The sequence below is a fragment of the Periplaneta americana genome, chromosome 5 (assembly GCF_040183065.1).
Source record: "Periplaneta americana isolate PAMFEO1 chromosome 5, P.americana_PAMFEO1_priV1, whole genome shotgun sequence".
In the NCBI taxonomy this organism is placed as follows: domain Eukaryota; kingdom Metazoa; phylum Arthropoda; class Insecta; order Blattodea; family Blattidae; genus Periplaneta; species Periplaneta americana.
The window spans coordinates 93,805,561-93,824,260 of NC_091121.1; the positions used below are offsets into that span (position 1 = coordinate 93,805,561).

General features: G+C 35.0%; 1 protein-coding gene across 2 annotated transcripts in view; it reads left to right on the forward strand.

Annotated features, from left to right (window-relative positions):
- The window catches only part of LOC138700008 (uncharacterized), a 346,744-nt gene that overhangs the window by 312,225 nt on the left and 15,819 nt on the right, over nt 1–18,700 (forward strand). For both annotated transcript variants that reach the window (XM_069826277.1, XM_069826278.1), the window contains 7 exons: nt 1,580–7,063; nt 8,841–9,068; nt 11,647–11,766; nt 14,328–14,438; nt 16,206–16,350; nt 18,050–18,324; nt 18,497–18,677. In XM_069826277.1, the coding sequence (XP_069682378.1) occupies nt 1,580–7,063; nt 8,841–9,068; nt 11,647–11,766; nt 14,328–14,438; nt 16,206–16,350; nt 18,050–18,324; nt 18,497–18,677 (6,544 nt within the window). The remainder of the gene's footprint in view (nt 1–1,579; nt 7,064–8,840; nt 9,069–11,646; nt 11,767–14,327; nt 14,439–16,205; nt 16,351–18,049; nt 18,325–18,496; nt 18,678–18,700) is intronic.

The following is an 18,700-nucleotide window of genomic DNA, read 5'->3' on the forward strand; positions in this document are numbered from 1 at the left end:
CACGGGCTTTAAGCTGTCATCACTGAACAAATTAATTTTTTCCTTGTGGACTGTTGGCATATTGACAGTGTCTGATTGGTGCCAATCCACACACGCATATAATGGAAATTATTTTTTTCTGGCAACTTGAACCTGAGACAGATCAAGAGCATGCAGATTTGGTTAGTTAGTGTAGTGTCATTTTTATAGTTAACAAACAAAGAATAAGAATGATCCATTACTTAGTTAATGTTTAATAATATCTAAATAAGTATTACATGAGAATTCATTAGAATTACTGTTTCAAATTTAAAATTATACTATTATTAAAGGGGATATGCACATCTTTCGCTAGAATGAATTTAGTAAAATTCAAAGTTTAATTTCTACATGCTAAATTACTTTTATACTGGAATTTGGTATAGTGATTAGACAATATTTTTAAATTATTAAACAATTTTTAGAATCCAAAACTTTTATTGTTAAGGCTAATTATATTTTTTAATTGCGGGGAGAAAGGGCATCCAATTTATGCAGAGAAAATTGGTTTTGCTGATATCTTGTACAATTTTGAATATATTTAATACTTTTTCCTCTGTTTTATTCACAATAAGTGTGTTAATAAATCCTGCCATTATCAGTTGAATATATCAATAAGAAATATTTTTTTTGCGATTTCTTTCTGCCATGAATTGTAAAATTTAATTATTTTTACATGAAGTACATAAAGCACTATTAATGAAAAAAGAATTTGTAATTATAGAACACTGCTAATGGCAGAGTTTGTTTTCCAGTATGAAATATACTTGCTTGCAAATTTTCATAAATTTATCTTAAAAAAATATGGTAGTTATGAGGAAAACGGATTTGGAAAACTAGCCAAGTCAATTGACACAATCTCACGTTTTAGGTCATAACTCGAAAAGTATTAGAGATATTTAAACATTTTTTCACCGTGCTATTGAAGAAAGTCCATTCAACATACACACGCATGCACACACACACACACACACACAAATCAGCTTCTGAAGGTGTATATGACCCCCTAAGTTAATACTACATATACACAGATGGGAAAATAATTGACTTATTTAATTACGTTTGCATTTTGTTTACACATCTATTTAGATTTTTTTATAGCAACATGGTGATTTCTGTCGAATTAAATTAAAGGAATACATCGTTGCTTTCTCATTTTAATTATTTTGTATCTCAGTTTCAGAGTATATTTTATGCTGTTAGGTACGTGTTAACTAGTGCTAAGTAGAATAATCCATGTATTTTAAAATTTCGTTATTCCTCACATTGAGAGTGGAATAACAAGATGGCTGGTTTATGAGGATCTAATTAACACTGTAGTTTAGCAAGAGGCAAGACATTTTAGCTACTTTTATTATCATAATACAAGTAATAATATTATTTACAGACTTGATTGGTTTGCGTGTCGAACAGGAGACCTTGTTATAAGGGAAGAGGTGGCATTCATTGCAAGCCTGAGGACGCTAAATGTCTGGTGACGTCATTGCAACAGATATTTAACTTTTTACTACGAAACTTAAATATTTTTTATATTTATGGTGAATTGGTTTGTTATTTTCAGATCTGATTGAAACTGAGGCCCCAATTGTCCATAGTCATGATCAATCACCTGAACCAACAGCAGAGCCTGCACCAGAGCCTGTACCCGAACCTACAGCGGAACCTGTACCAGAACCTACAGCAGAACCTGCACCCGAACCTTCAGCAGAACCTGCATCTGAACCTTCAGCAGAACCTACACCAGAAGTACTACCTGGACATTCCCCTGAAGATGCCACTGAACTAATTTCTCAGTACTCTACTTCTACAACAACTTCTACTACCACCACAACAACAACAAGTACATACGATTTGGATCTCCACACAGAGCCACAGCCAGAGTACACCACAATGCAACCACAACTTCCTCACCATGCCACAGAAATGTCTGCAGCTCAACCGTCATCTACTGAAGATGTCTTCCACCATGGCGACTACTACGATCCATATGATTACGATTACCATCACATTCCCATGACAACAGTGATCATTCCTTCAGAACCTGAAAATGTGTCGGCTCCCCAGGCACCAGATATTGCAATTGATGACCAATTTGTACCCACCTTGATGCCGAAATACCGCAGTGAAAATAATACTCATGGCTCTCATGTTGAAGAAGAAGAAAATATAAGCACAGAAAACCCACATAGACATATCCAAGAAGTTACAGCATCTGTCCATATGATCTATGACGATGCTGATGCAACGTTGCATCCACATCATGCTGATGAGATAGAGGATGAATATGGACATACCACAAGTCCCCATTTCCATAAAGAAACACACACGTTGGTGGTCAGTGTCAGTCATGAAAATGCCACTCAAAAGACTGAGATAATGCGCAATATGAGTGATCATGTCATGACTGAGATGAACATGCATGAAGCAACAGAAAGTAACATCATGATGAGCTCGCCTGCTCCAGAAAATCTTCCTCCAAGCGTATTACACGAAGAAGAAGAAGAAAATCACCATAATGACGTTGAGTCTTCCACAAATCATCCAAGTGTACTTACACCTTCCAATGATATTCATTCTATTATGAGTGGAATTATTACAACAGAGACACCTTCACAAACGACACACCAAGAGGAACATCTAACTGTCATCCCTGCAGAGCATGTTGAAAATGAGGCAGAGCCTACAGATTTTCCTTTTGATGTAGAAAAAAGAGGAGGCTCCCATCACATCACACATGTTGGTGAAACTCAGGACATGAGTAATGCTACCAGTAAGAGAACTGATGTAGCAGAGTCATTAGAAAACAGTGCTGAAGAACCAACTTTCATATCTCATGATATTAAGATAGAAAATGAAACTGAAATCAATTCTTCTGCAATTCCTGCAACTGAAATGTTAGCACCAGCAACAGATTTGCCTCTTAAACCTGTTCAGCCTATAGAAGGAACTACTATCAGTGATTCTGCAATAACAAGCCATGATGGTCTTATGTTAACTCCAACTGTGAATAATGTTACTGAAGGGATGCATGTTAACCACAATGATGTGGCCACAACTCTGCTACCAGATATTCCTGATGATGAGGAGCATAAGCATGACAACTTTTTGATCAGCGAGCTGTTGTTCCCTGATTCAGACCATACAGAAAATGACACCTTCCTAAATGCTCTGTCACCTGAAGATTACGAAAATCATCCACTGAATCCAGCTATTGTTGTTTCTAAAACAGCTGAAAATGAAACCACCATTGTTCCCAATTATAATCTCAAGAAAGGTCCTCGTCTCGATGATGATGAAATGTTTCTCATGAATCCTAAGGAGGAGACCAATTTCACAGTGGCAAGTGAACCAACAGTTGAAAATATTACAGTGAATATTAATAATGCTGGATTAATAACTTCCTCATCTCCAGCAACCCCCGTCACAGACAAGTTCCTTGAGCACACTGACAGCTCAGAAAATGAAAATTTTTCTTCTAGTATAGACAATAATGTTCATCCTGAATTTGTTTCTCCAATGGAAGTGACAGAAAATAGGAATACAACACTTGAAACTGTTGGACTTAATCCAGAAACTACAAACATGACAAAGAATATTAACGTCATTGCAGATGATGGACATGACATAATGCATCTTGTGGAAAGCAGTACTGAACCAGCTATTAATGAAACTACATTGAAGCTCGATGAAAATAATTTATCTGATACTTCGAAAGAAGTATTGATAGATAATACTAAAAAAGAAATCAATACAGATGAGATGTCAACAGAAAGTGTGACGCAAGGAATGCCTGAAGAAATGGTCACTGTCATTACCGATGCTTCTATGTCAAAATTGAAAGAAAATTCTGCTGATTTCAATACAGAATTCACAACACTGAAGGCTGAAGAAGTTTCACATGCTGAGACTACTACTATGCTCGAAACAGAATCTGTAACTTCTCCCAAGAGCACGTCAGTGGTACTGACTTCTTCAGGTAACTCTGATGACAATGCCACTAATTCAATATCAGGTGAAAACACAATCGAAGAAGGTGAACCTTTACATCCAGATTTGTTCATGACTACAACAGAACGTGAAGACCAACCTTTGACAGTTGTTCCTCCTCCTGAACATCATGATAGTGACGTCATCATACCAGAAATGAATGACACAGTAGTCTTGTCAGAACAAGCAATAGACGCTACTACACAAATGGACACTATGGAGGTTACAACTAACAATATGCTGCAAAGTACAGATAACAGTGCTTCATCAACAAGTGATAATCTTACAACACAATCGGGCTTTCACATTTTGTCTTCAAGTAGTCCTTTCGTTAGCAATGAGTCAGGTTCTTCAACCACAGAATATTCAGCTACTATTCCTACTCTATTATCCCATGAAGAAAATGATATCTCAGCTTCAGGTGAGACAATTGGAAAAGAAGGAAGCAATGTCATAACGAATAAACCACACGATTTGGAGTCAGTTCTGAAAGATACTGTACAAAATGAAACTCACGAAGTAGTGAATGCATCTGCACAGCCACAAGATGGAGCTATAGTACAAAATGAAACTCATGATGTAGTGAATACATCTGCACAGGCACAAGATGCAGCCACCATACAAAATGAAACTCATGAAGTAGTGAACGCATCTGCACAGCCACAAGATGGAGCTATAGTACAAAATGAAACTCATGAAGTCGTGAATATATCTGCACAGGCACAAGATGAAGCTACCGTACAAAATGAAACTCATGATAATAAAGTGAACACATCTGCACAAGCACAAGATGCAGCAACAACCACTGATTCAACAGACAAGACAGATAAGGACGATATTATAAATAATGAAACTACTGGTGACAAAACAAACTCGCCAATCCTTCATGCTGATCATAGTGCTGAGAAAACATCCACTGTAACACCAGATACTTTGGTTCATTCTCTGAATCCCGAAATTAATAAGACTGAAGACAGTAGTGTAACTGTTTCTACTACCACTCCCATTACTACTGCTACGACCAAAGTCAGCACAACTTCAGAGATTCCTTTAGAAAGTGAAAATGAGGCGGAATATGGGGATTTGTTCCTTCATAAATCAGAAGAAGAATATGTCAACACTGTGAAACCACTTTCACTTAATACTTCATTCATAAACAGCGAGCTGGAAGCCACATCTTCTACCACAGAATCTACGATTGTGAATTCTGTTAATGGTACACAGTCATTTCTTCACGTTACTCCAATAGCAGGAATCACAGACCATGACAGTAATACTTTTGCAAAACCACATGGTTTCACTGAAGAAGATGTTGAAAACAAACTTCTTGTAGAACCTGGATTAGTTCGTGAAGGGACTGCATCATCTACATCAGAGTATGCAAATGACATACACGCTTTACCTCCCAGTGCAGGAGGGAATATTATTCCACCAACAGCACAAAGCATAAGAACGGTTGATTCAATCACAAGTGACATTCTGCTTCCAACTCCTGTAGATCAATTGAAGAATAAATCTATTCCTGCAACGACTACAGAAAACCATCTTGTCACTGAACCTCAAACTATTGAAAATTCATCAGAAGCAGAATTGGGTGAAAAAGATTTCTTGGCTGTCCCCATTAGCAAACCAGAATCCAAAAAGAAAGACATACTAAATGGTTCAATTAACAAGAAGCCTCTGAAATCTGTAAGTGATTCGAGTAGCCTACAAGGAGAAAATGAGCAGTTGATTTCTGACAGATCAACTATTAATCTTTATGAGAAAAAAACAACCGAAAAATTAAAGTTCGATAAAGATAAAGATAACAGTAAAAAGATAGACAAAATGGGCCTTGCTGCTTTACCTTTAGGAGAAGATATATCTGATGGAGAAATTGACATGAGCGAAGAAATGGTTGTAACAACGACTTCAAAGGAAATATTAAACTCCGCAAGCACAACCACCATGCCACTTTCAACAATTAACGTTACAACAGAAGAAATGGAACATTCTATTTCTAAAGTTGCTAGTTTATCAGATTTGACTTCAAGGCCTGTTGATGAGTTAGATGAAAATGAGGATCCACTCTCAGAAATACGAGGTGAAATAGAGCACATTAACACTGTGCAACCGAAAGCTGAGGTAGTGAAGAACATGACCGATGTGGAAGCCAGTGATGTTGCGAAATTTGAGGGTCAGGTAAACAACACAACAGACGGCAACGAACATATTTTGACTATAAATGATAGTGTGAATAATACAGGCAGCAAAATGAATGCAGCCGATGAAATGAGTCACAGTACAGAATCAACCATAGCTGTAGGAATTGAACCGGCAATTACAAAAGGAGAAAATGAAACCTCTATTTCAACAGATGCTCTCTTGATGCCAAGGATACAGTCCACCGAGACTGTAGTTCCTCAGGATGGTAAAAATGAGACTGATCCTTCTAAAAATACATACAATATTGAGGTAGTAGCCGAGGCCACAGATTTACCCACTCTTGACTCACCATCGAAACCTGAAAGTGAGAATGTGAGTGTAAACAAATCGACTTCCACTGCAGCAGACAATAGTACCGTTGTGATCGAGAATAGTGGGGTTACAGATCTTGGAGCTAGTAACACAATGGACACAGCTAATAAAAATGACTCTGTTCTCTCCACAACTTCAGAAACCAGCATGTTTGTAGAAACTTCTGAAAAGAGCTCTATAATGACAAACCTTGGTCCTGGAAAAGAGATGAATTTTTCTCAAGAAAGTAATAACACTGACATTCATGCAACAATTCTACCCTCAGAACTGCCTAGAAACAACACTGCTGAAACGTCATCCAAACCACCAGAAGTTCCTAACACCACAGTTGTAACACTCGACAGTGAAGATTTTGCAAGACTACATAAGGAAACAATTGTGTCATCAAAGAACAAACCTTCACAGAATTCCACCAAGGATTTTAATGCAGTAATTCCAAACATAACTTATACAAGACATAATGGTGCTCTTCAGAATGGAACAGTTGTTGAAGGATTCGTAGTTGGAGATACATCGATGATGATTTCAAAATGTGCTGCAGGTTAGCTAACATTTAGTTCTTAATGATTTTAATAGTGTAAATAATTTAAAGAATTTTAATGTCAGATCATGAAATTTAATTATGAAAGATTCATAAACGTTGGTTAACTCCTATGAGATTTGGTATAGATGCTTTGTGATAACCATCACATTTGGGCTATTCGTGTATTGACCCTACGAATGTAATAACCTCACCCAAATTTTTTTAAGATATTATTTTGGAAGAAAAAAATTAAGATACTTTTAAAAACGTTTAAAAATTGTCTTACAATACAGAAATATTCACTAATAGGAGGTTTACTAGTACTGACTATTAAAATTACGATTTTTGTGTAATGTTAATATAATGTTTTATGTAATAATTCCATCCATATTTTGGAGGGTAAAAATCTGCAAAAAATGACGAAACTGAAACACGAGTATCACACACTCCTTTAAATCAGTCAGTCAAATTTTACAACATTTTATAATAATTTAGAGATGTTTGATATATTACAGCAAATTGCCGATGGTGTTTATATGAGAATTACCTTATTTACTCCCGTAATAGACGATTTTTTTTAGTAATTTTTGGATTAAAATCCAGGGTATGTATTATTTATTTATTCTGGTGTAGTTAAGGCCATTAGGCCTTCTCTTCCACACCACCAGAAATACAAATACAATAATAGAAATAAAAAAATACACTGTAAACAAAGTAAAGCTACACAAAAATATACACAATTTACAGTCACACAAATTTAAATGAGTGATTAAGTATCATAATTAATTATATCCTAATCAATTAACGGACATAAACAAGAAACTTGCAATTTTAATCTAAAGTAAAAAAAAAAAATCACAAATAAACAATTCTATCAGTACCTAAAAACCATGAAATAAGACAAAATTTTCCAATTTAATTTTGAACTGTGATAAAGTCCGGCAGTTTCTGACGTCATTAATTAACGAATTCCAGAAGTGAAGTATTTCTACAGTGTAGGATGAGTACAAAGACGTTCTGTGATGAGGGATGCTGTTTGTTCAGTTTGAACTTAAATGACAAAAGTGATGAAATAAAAGGAAAATGTATAGCATATCCTGGATCATTGGATTTATATACCATGTGACGATATTTGCTGATGTTGAAGTTTTCATACTTATCCAGACTTTTTCTAGTCTTCTTGAAGATATGTGGTCACCAATCCTTGAAGTTCAAGATGCTTCCTGTTTATATTGATTGGACCAGAAACTTCTCTGATCATTATACTGCTCTGGGACATATACTTGATCCTGACGATAGTAAGATGAAGAAGGATAACATTTCTGGAATGTTCTCCTTTTAATCTCATCTGACGAAACAACCTGCAGTATACCTAACTCACAATGAGTGAAGGAATATTACCTTTCTTTTGCTCATCAAATAGAGAAAGAATAAATTAATAACTTGTCTATCTCAGTTGTATTTGGCCAAAAAGTGAAATTTTATCCTTTTTCATCTCATCGATTCAATTGTGGAATTTCTTTACCTTATGTAACATTAGATAAATGTTTTATTATATTTTTCCGCCATTGACTTATCAATTATCATATAATATCATAGAGTGGAACTCTTTATATTAGGCTACATATTTTACAAATTGTATGAACGTTTTCGTCACCATTGTGACATGAATTGCAAATTTATGTAACATTATAAGAATATTATAATAATTAATTAAAATGATTGACACTTGTGATCTACATAATGATTAAATAGAGTTCCATTGTAATTAATTTAAGATAATACTGTTTTGCAGGTCAGTTTCAATGTGTAAACGGAACATCACATGAAGGTGCTTACTGTGTAAGTCTTGCTGCGAAATGTGACTCAGTAAATGACTGTTCAGATGCGTCAGATGAAGTTGGATGTGTGGAGGAGGGATGTCCTGGCAATTTCCAATGTTCGAGTGGCCAGTGCCTCAGGAGGCATTTAGTATGCAACGGCATTGTTGACTGTAATGATGGCAGTGATGAAGTTAACTGTGGTAAGTGTTTTGAAGGGTGCAGTTTCATTTTCAGATTACAATTTGTGATTTGTTTATATGTACACTACCGGTCAAAAGTTTTCAATCAGCTATGAAAACAGCTATTTACTTTATTTCAATGTACAAACATATCGGAAAAACTAAATAGATCAACAAAATAAATATTTTCTCTCTAGTATTATGATATGATAGAATATTCAAAACGAAATCCCTGTTTTAACCACAAATCCATAGTTGTGATAGGTGATCGAAAACTTTTGACCGGTAGTGTACCTGTATGTAAAATAAGTTAGGTCCTATATATTGTATTTTAATATAAACAAAAAGAAAGGGAAAAAAATTGAGTTGTCTCTACTCCTCTTTGTTGAAGTTTAAGTATAACTCTTACAACTCTCTTCTATTCTGCTCTGGTATTTTACTTTTGACTACTCTGCTTGTTTCTTCATAAAACTGTATACATTGAGAATGATCTCAGTATTACAGTTTAAAAAATATCAGTGGCATCTCACTAGGGTTGCCAACTTTTTTTGAAGAAAATACGGCGACTAAGGAATCGTCAAAATTTCACATATGAAATAGACAAATTATTCGGTTCAGTGACTAAAAAGCAACTTTATTCTACACTTCGGCAACTAGGCTTAAATTAAGAGTATTTTGAGACAGATTTTGTCTCGCGTAATAGTTGAAGTTGACTGCAGTTTTCAGCTCTAATTTGATTAAATGTGTCGTGCTCATCTTTCGAACGTCTGTATATTTATTGTTCATGAGATGAAACACCCTTTTTGTATGAGCATTATGACTTGGTATGCTTAGAACAAAACTAGCCAGTTTTTCCAAATTTTTAATATTAACACGGTTTGATTTTAGATGGGTGAGCATTAAAACCCATTTCTGCAAGCATTATTTTCTATAAAGACTGCAGATTTTAATACATCTCTTGAATAACAAAATTCATCATAATAAATAATCATCATTCACGGCAAAATAAAATTTTTAGAATAAAAATGTTTACATTATGCAAAAATTAGGGGAAAAATGTTCGAAGAGAAGAATAATATGGGAGCCGGGAGACTGTAAAAAGTAGACACAAATATGGGAGATCCTGGGAAATACAGGAGAGTTGGCAACCCTACATCTCACTAATAATTAGGGGCACTGTAAAATGGTGAATAATATACAGGAAAGTTTGTAAATAAAACTACTGTAATTCGTGAAAAAAATCGTTATTTAAATATTTAAATCATGAAAGGTATTTATAAACGTAAATTGTGAGAAAAAGTTTGAATTTAAATATGGAAATTGCTTGAAAAAATTATTGGTAATAAAACATTCATTCGGCTGCCAAATTATCAAAATACATTATTCCTTAGTCTTCGTTGCATACTCTTGCTGTAAATGCAATATATATCTTTTATACATTTCTTTTATTGTGTTAGTGTGTAACAAACCTAAGCATTGCACATACGTGACACACAGATTTTAATTTTTTACAGCTGAGCACCTATGCTTTTCACATGATAGAACATGAAAGACAAATCCATTTCCTTGCTTATTTTGAATGTTTCATTGTCAAAAATGAAATAATGGATTTTCATGACCAGTAGATACATGATTCAGTGATATTCTTAAAAATAACCGCATTTAATGCAAAAATTTGCCAAATTCCAAAAAGGAAGGGGGGGGAAACGAGTAAAATTCGCGACAAATTGCGAACGTAAAACGTGTCTACAATGAGTATCGTTCATACCTATAAATATTTTAACTCTCTGACTCAATTAGCAGTAATTCGTGAATAACACACTTCCAATTCAATAGTACTACAGGTCAACTTCCTCTTAGCAACTGAAAATAATTTTTTTTTTAGTGTTATTGCTCCTCCCCTTAACCCAACTCCGCACAAGACTATCACCATAAAGATACACTAGCTACCTTTCGTTTTTCTCACAAGTGCCAAATAAATATGTGAGACTTATAATTGCCGCATTAGCTGAGTTCACCATTCTTACGAGGTGTACATTTACCTGGTTTCCATTTTTAAATGAGGCTGGGATTGTCTTCATCAAATTATGTAACCATGAATATTAACATATTACACAGAAATCTTTCGAAAACTCAAACTGAGATTAGCTTTGAGATGGAAATCTCCTTCATAAAGTACTTGGTAAAAACAAAAAACCCAGGAGATTCAACTGCTATAACATAGGAAGGAACAAACAGCCACATCAAAATTCAAAATAGAGTGCCTCAAAACCCTTAAAATCGCTAATAAGGAAAAGAAGTTCGCAGCATGGTTGAAATGTAAACTGAAAAATCAATGACACAATACCTACCGTACATTGAAAAGTGTATCATTTCCTCAAAAGTGGATCTTTGGAACAAACTATTAGAATTAATGAACTCAGTATCAATGACATGATTTAAATTCGAAACCAAGGATAAGCAACACATATGCACATGCACGGATATATTATATGTTCTCTTTGATAAAAATTGTACCTGCTATAGACTAGCATTGTATACACATGGATGAGTATTCTGATATTCTCTGCTCACAGCCAAAATTATGATTCCTTTTCAGAAACATGGCAATGTCAGTTTGATGAGTTCCAGTGTCCATCAGGTCGCTGCATTCCATCTCTATGGCAGTGTGACAAGAAGCCTGACTGTGATAATCACACTGATGAGTACAATTGCATGAGTAAGTATACCGATATTTAATTGTTACATATAAATTATGTAATAATTAGCAACATCATTTATTGAAAAATCATCTGTTACCGGTACCTAAGACCAACTGAACTGAGTGTAATCAACGAAATTTGCATACATTCAGAGCAGTTTGACTTGGATTGCAGAGAATATTACAAAACTAGAGATCATTGGCCTTCAATTACAAGAATCCATAGAAATTGTGAAGAATGCTGAAATGAAACTTAGTAGTGCCATGACAGGACAAATCAGTGTCCCAAGGCATATATCGTTTCATCAACTGCAATCTAGATGTAGGAGTTCTGGATATCACTTTGAATAAATGCCAGTGTATCTTAGTAACACTTGTCAAGCATAGACTTGTCTTTAATTGACCTATTGCAATACTTTGCAAAAAATGAACGATATTCTGGCACCTGTATGTAGATTCAGTTCTTCTGGAGCTTGTACATTGAGCTTCGGAATTCCAATATTAGATAAATGACATCTAGAAAGATCCCAGTGAACAGTGAGTTTGAATTTCAATTTAATAGCTTGTTTTCCTAAAATATAACTTAATAATTATTTTTTTATTTAATTTGAGGTTCCCGAAAACACATTGTGTCTAGCAATCTGAAGAGTATGTTCAATTGTCATCCATTTGAGCAAACAGATGTTAAAGTTTTACGTAATGATCTATGCTGCTTGAGCTTTCAGATTCATCACTGCCTTTAATGCGAATTTTTATTGGGCCAACATTAAAGTTGTTAAACCACACATTATATACCTGTCTTGTACACTTGCCGAATTCTTAATTGTTATACAGTAGAGTCCCGATTATCCGGACTATACGGGCTGTGGATAATCTGGCCAAGAAAAAATCCTGATAATATCGAGGGTGAGAGTGCTATGAGGCTTTTGATCCTGTAATCTGAAAGGGACAGATCGGACCCAGTAATGTAGAAAGATGTTACTCACATGTACATAATAAATGAGCTTTTATTCATAATACAGTACAGTATGTAATTGACTTTAAAAAACTTAGTTATTGTTCAGTAAATCAGGATAGGAGAAGAAATGTCTGAAGGACGTGAAATAAGGAGAGGAGTACGATAAGGATGCCCTTTATCACCTACTCTGTTCAACATCTGCCTGGAGGATTTGGTGAAGAATTGTTTTCAGAACATGGGAGGGATGATAGTAGGAGGAAAAAGAATAAAGTGGATAATATTTGCTGATGATACGGAGTTGTTAATGGGAGAGCAGACAATACTAAGGGATATGTTACTGAAGCTAAATGACAGCTGTGAGCAGTATGGGATGAAGATAAATGCAAATAAGACGAAGACTATGATCATAGGAAGAAAAATAAAGCAGGTAAACTTGCGAATCCTAAATGAGGCAATAGAGCATGTGAACAGCTTCAAATACTTGGGGTGTACTATGAGCAGTAACTGTTCTGCTGCCAAGAAGTCAAAAAGAGGATAGCAATGGCAAAGGAAGCTTTTAATAGAAAAAGGAACATCTTCTGCAGACCTCTGGAAAAAGAACTAAGGAAGATACAAGTGAAGTGCTTTGTGTGGAGTGTAGCATTGTACAGGGCAGAAAGATGGACATTACGACGAAGTGAAGACAAGCGACTAGAAGCATTTGAAATGTGGATATGGAGAAGAATGGAGCATGTGAAATGGATAGACATAATAAGAAATGAAGCTGTGTTGGAAAAATTGGGTGAAGAAAGAATGATGCTGAAACTGATCAGAAAGAGAAAAAGGAATTGATTGGGTCACTGGCTGAGAAAAAAACTGCCTACTGAAGGATGCACTGGAAGGAATGGTGAATGCGAGAAAAGTTTGGGACAGAAGAAGATATCAGATTATAGAAGACATTAAGGTATATGGATCATATGTGGAGACAAAGAGGAAGGCAGAAAATAGGAAAGATTGGAGAATGCTGGGTTTGCAGTGAAAGACCTACACTTGGGCAGAACACGCATGTATGTATGTATTGTTCAAAACGTATATACATACATGACTATAATTTAAAAAAAAATGAGCAATCCGGATAACACAGAAGGCCAGATAATCGTAGTCCGGATAATCAGGACTCTACTATACTTAAAGAAAAATAATAGTAAATTCTTGTTTTGCCAAATCGTGGGAAAAATAAAGAAAAATAATAGTAAATTCTTGTTCTGCCAAATCGTGGGGAAAATACAACAGAAGAAATATGAATTTTAGAATTTTCATGATCATCCCATAGGACATGAAAGATATCCATATTGTTGATACCAACTCTGGTCCACGCCTCATCACATTGTTGATGGTGGGGTTTATCGAATTTTTATCTAGATTATTCGTTCTCTTCATCTCCTAGCATTTATCATCACAATAGACTATTGCTGATTTACAGCACCAGATTTTCCCGCGCACATTTGTACTTGGTAACATAGTAGTGTCAGAATTGTTTCGCCTTTTAAATCTATGTTCCTTAAGTTGAATATGTGATTTGCTCTAGTCCACTTTATTTTCATACCGTTTCCATAGTCCAAACAATGCTATATATTTCCAGGTTCATGTGGAAATGACGAGTATCTCTGTCCAGAGTTGTGGTGCATTCCTATGACATGGCGATGCAATGGTGTTCCAGAGTGTGCCAATGGAGAAGATGAGAAATTATGTGGTAGGTTGGACTATAGTCCCTGACATACTCAATAGACTTTTTTCCTACAGCTTAAGATCTTTAACTCCCCTTCTGGGTTGTGAATGAAACATTAACAAAGGTCATTCAGAATATGTGTTGACAACATTATCTCTAAAGAATGCACAAGAGGTGCATCATGTTGTGTTGTTAATAGAGAGTGTGTACAGTACTGTCAGTTTGTATATTTATACTTCAATATATATAAAATGTTCCATTTCTTTTGGTCGCAGTAACATAATTAGTATAGAAAAGTTACGTCATAACATGGTCTTTGTGATCCTCATTCTAGTCGTTTTCCTCACTGAAGAAGACTTCACAAATAAAAGAGATCACATGAAGGTACAAAATTCCAGAAACAAAGTTGTGCTATATGATGTGAAAAAGTGTCAGCATGATCTTGTTCAAAATAATGGTGTTTTTAGAGGACATAAATATAGAGAAAGTGGATAACTTCAGTTGTAACAGACATTGGAACTACAAAGTTAAGAAAATATATACAGAACTAGGAAATGTTTTGAAATTTAATGACTCCTCAATTGATGTTTTGGATATTGATTAGAGCTATCCTTTCAAACACGTGTTTTTTTTTATCATTTTTATTCCTATTTTATAATTACGGTATTCGACCATTAGTATTAATAGCCAATGGTAACCTTTCTTTCTTTCTTTTTTTTTCTTTCTTTCTTTCTTTCTTTCTTTCTTTCTTTCTTTCTTTCTTTCTTTCTTTCTTTCTTTCTTTCTTTACCTTAGTTTAACCTCTCCCTTTTAGGTTCATTTATACAACCCACACCACACGGGCCTTACGGGGCCGCGACCCAATGGTAACCATAACAGATAATTCTGTAGGACCAAGAAATTAATCTTTACGTAGATCATTCGCCCAACAGTGCATATATACTGTGGAGTCCCGGCCACCAAGTCACTGAAATGAGTGTGCCCCTTGTGTGATGACTGGTGACTTAATATAACATAAATGTGTCAATATTGTCGACATGGAGTAAGGCCACTAAGGGAAAATACCAAAGGAGAAAGATTCGATCTGGTGCTGTGGATTGAGCCTCGGTGTAGCTCAGTGGTTAGAGTGCCCAGTGCATAGAACTGGGGTTCCCGAGTTCGATTCCTGACGCTGGAGCGAATTTTTTCTCCATTAATAATCAATTTCATTTTTTTTTTTTCATTTCATTTATTATATTCCATAGATCTTACATTAGCAATGAAGCTATAAGATGTGGAACAAGTCAAAATTTTACAAGATTACAATTACAATTACAATTTTTACAAATTTTTTACAATATCTTACAATTTTTCAATTTTCTACAATTTTTTACAATATTTTGGCGAGATGGTAACCGTAACAGATAATTCTGTACAACCAAGAAATTAATCATTACATAAATTAATATATGTTACATTTTCATTTAAACATTCTATGGTCAGTTTTCATGTAGAATAGTTTATATATATATTTACTTATTTAAATGTAATTTCAACTTAAAAAGAATTATGTAAATGTTTGATTGTGAATATAACTTTTTTCATGGTCTTTTGACTGACTTGGAGAGCTCGAGAATAAGAAAAATACATATGTATTTATAATTAGAGAGTAAGGGTACTATTTTTATTACTTCGTAAAAACATCAAATTACGCTATTGTTTGACTACTATTAATGATTATTATGAAGGTATCACATATGATTTTGATCTATATTTTCGTTCAACTGAAAATCTTTAATTGTTTTTCTGCAGATTGTTCAGTCGATCAGTTCCGTTGTAACAGCGGAGGATGTGTGGATAAGACACAAGTGTGCGATGGTGTAGAGCACTGTCCTGATATGAGTGATGAGTGGGGTTGTATCCGTCTTCACAATGACACTATGAAGCTACAGATAAGGTAAGGAAACATTGATTTTATTAAACAAAATTTTATTCTATCCATCTGTTATTATTTTAAAACATGTATATATTCTGACTATGAATTCAGTGGATATAGTGAATCTTTAGATTAAATTGATTTTTACATTCCTTATAAAACATGGCCTACATCGAATTAAATTAAATTTAAGAACGAAAACAGAATGGAATGCAATATTTGCAAAAGGAGCAATGTACAATGCTGCCTGAAAACTACTGTGGAGGGGTCGAATTTGAATTTATGTATTGCATGAGATAGAGCCTGGAGTCTCACTCATCATGAATAACTGTATCCTTAACTGCTGAAAGCTGCAATTGTGAGATCAAGTTTGGCAGCATATGGTTTTAACCATTGAAGTTACTTTAAACCTTGAATGTCTTCGAAACTATTTCATGTGGATTAGTCATGTCTAGTTTGAAACCCTTCATATATTCATACACTTTTAAAAGAAAAAGAACTCTAGGCATACTAAGGATAGATAGAAGGATGAAATCCCGAAAGAATGCCTGGAGATGGGAGCTCACAACTGGGAAATCAGCATGGAGTCTATATCCTCCATAATGTCTATAATCAGGGTGCAAATTAAGATTTTTGAAGGGGGGGGGATAAAATCCTAGATAGAGAATACCATACATAAAATTATTATTATCCTCATTCGATACGGCTCAACGCTTGGTCGCACTGAATTGTTTGTCTTGCATCTTGATCATAATAATAATAAATATCCATGAGCAGGTTTAAGATAAGATGTGTAATTCCTAAATTATTGATTGTTGCTAGCTTGCCGGTGATGATAATACATCAATATTATTCTCTTTGCTTACTTTGTACTTTATAAAGTTCCGTAAAGTGGGGATATTTCGGACGCAGGAGTAACATCGGACGGTAATTCAATGTATCATATTTTATGTTGGTAACACCAGTTCTTAGCATCTTTTCCGCGCTTTTTACTATGTTCGTATGTTTCTGCACACTTTTAAAGACCCCTTGGTGAACTGGTGTTACCAACATAAAATATGATAAATTGAATTACTGTCTGATGTTATCCCTGCGTCCGAAATATCCCCACTTTACGGTACATATACTAGTATTAAAACAATTATATTTTGTGAGGGGGGATAACTTTCCAACAGGGGGGAAATCCCCCCCATCCCCCCTGTTAATTCGCACCCTGTCTATAATGTTTTATGCGGCTTGGTTCATACATCTCATCTTCTTCGTGGTTATAATATTTTGCGTGGGCACATGTAATATTTAACTTACTATAACTAACAGTAACATTACAACTAGGCAATGTTGCATAAAATGGCTCGTGTTGTTCTGGGTGGCTAAAAAGCAGCGGCCTCTATGGGCTAAGTCACATGAAAAAAGGGTATCATTGATTTATTGATTGACTGAAAAATATTATTTAAATATAACCCTACCATAGTTTTAATACAATACTACTACTACTACTACTACTACTACTACTACTACTACTACTACTACTACTACTACTATTACTACTACTACTACTACCACTACCACTACCACTACCACTACCACTACCACTACTGCTACCACTACCACTACTACTACTACTATTACTACTACTACTACTACTACTACTACTACTACTAATAATAATAATAATAATAATAATAATAATAATAATAATAATAAAATCCATCTACATCAGGTCTGCGGAAGGAGAGTGGCATCCTGTGTGTGGAGATGACTGGAACAGTAACTGGAGTGACCTTTCCTGTCAGACTCTGGGGTACAGTAAGGCTACCTTCACAGAGAATCCACCTATAACCAAAGGAACTGATGGTGAATATTACTCTCTGAAACCAGGAGCAGTGGCAAAATCAGGTTCTTTAACTCCCCGACTTACAGCTGCACTGCATAAAATTGGCAATGGATCCACCTGTTCCTCGGAAACTGCTGTTGAAATCGCATGTCAGGAATTCAGTAAGTACACAGATGCTCCACATGTAATATCTTTAAGTACATTTTGCATTCAGATATTATGATACATGAAAATGCATTTATTTTATTTGAAATTTGCATTGCCTCCTTCAATATACTCGTATTCTTAATTTTTTTGGCACAATGAATAACAATGTAATGTGTTTTTCTTCAGCCTGTGGTAGCCATGGTCTTGCTGATGGTATTGCAGCCCGATTAGTAGGAGGTGATGGTGCTACCAATGGACAGTGGCCGTCTGTGGCATTATTGTATCACACTCGGTACAAAACAAGTTGTACAGCCAGCATAATAAGTCCAAAATGGCTACTATCCTCCTACAATTGCCTTCATCTCAGGTACAGATCCTTGCACATTGATA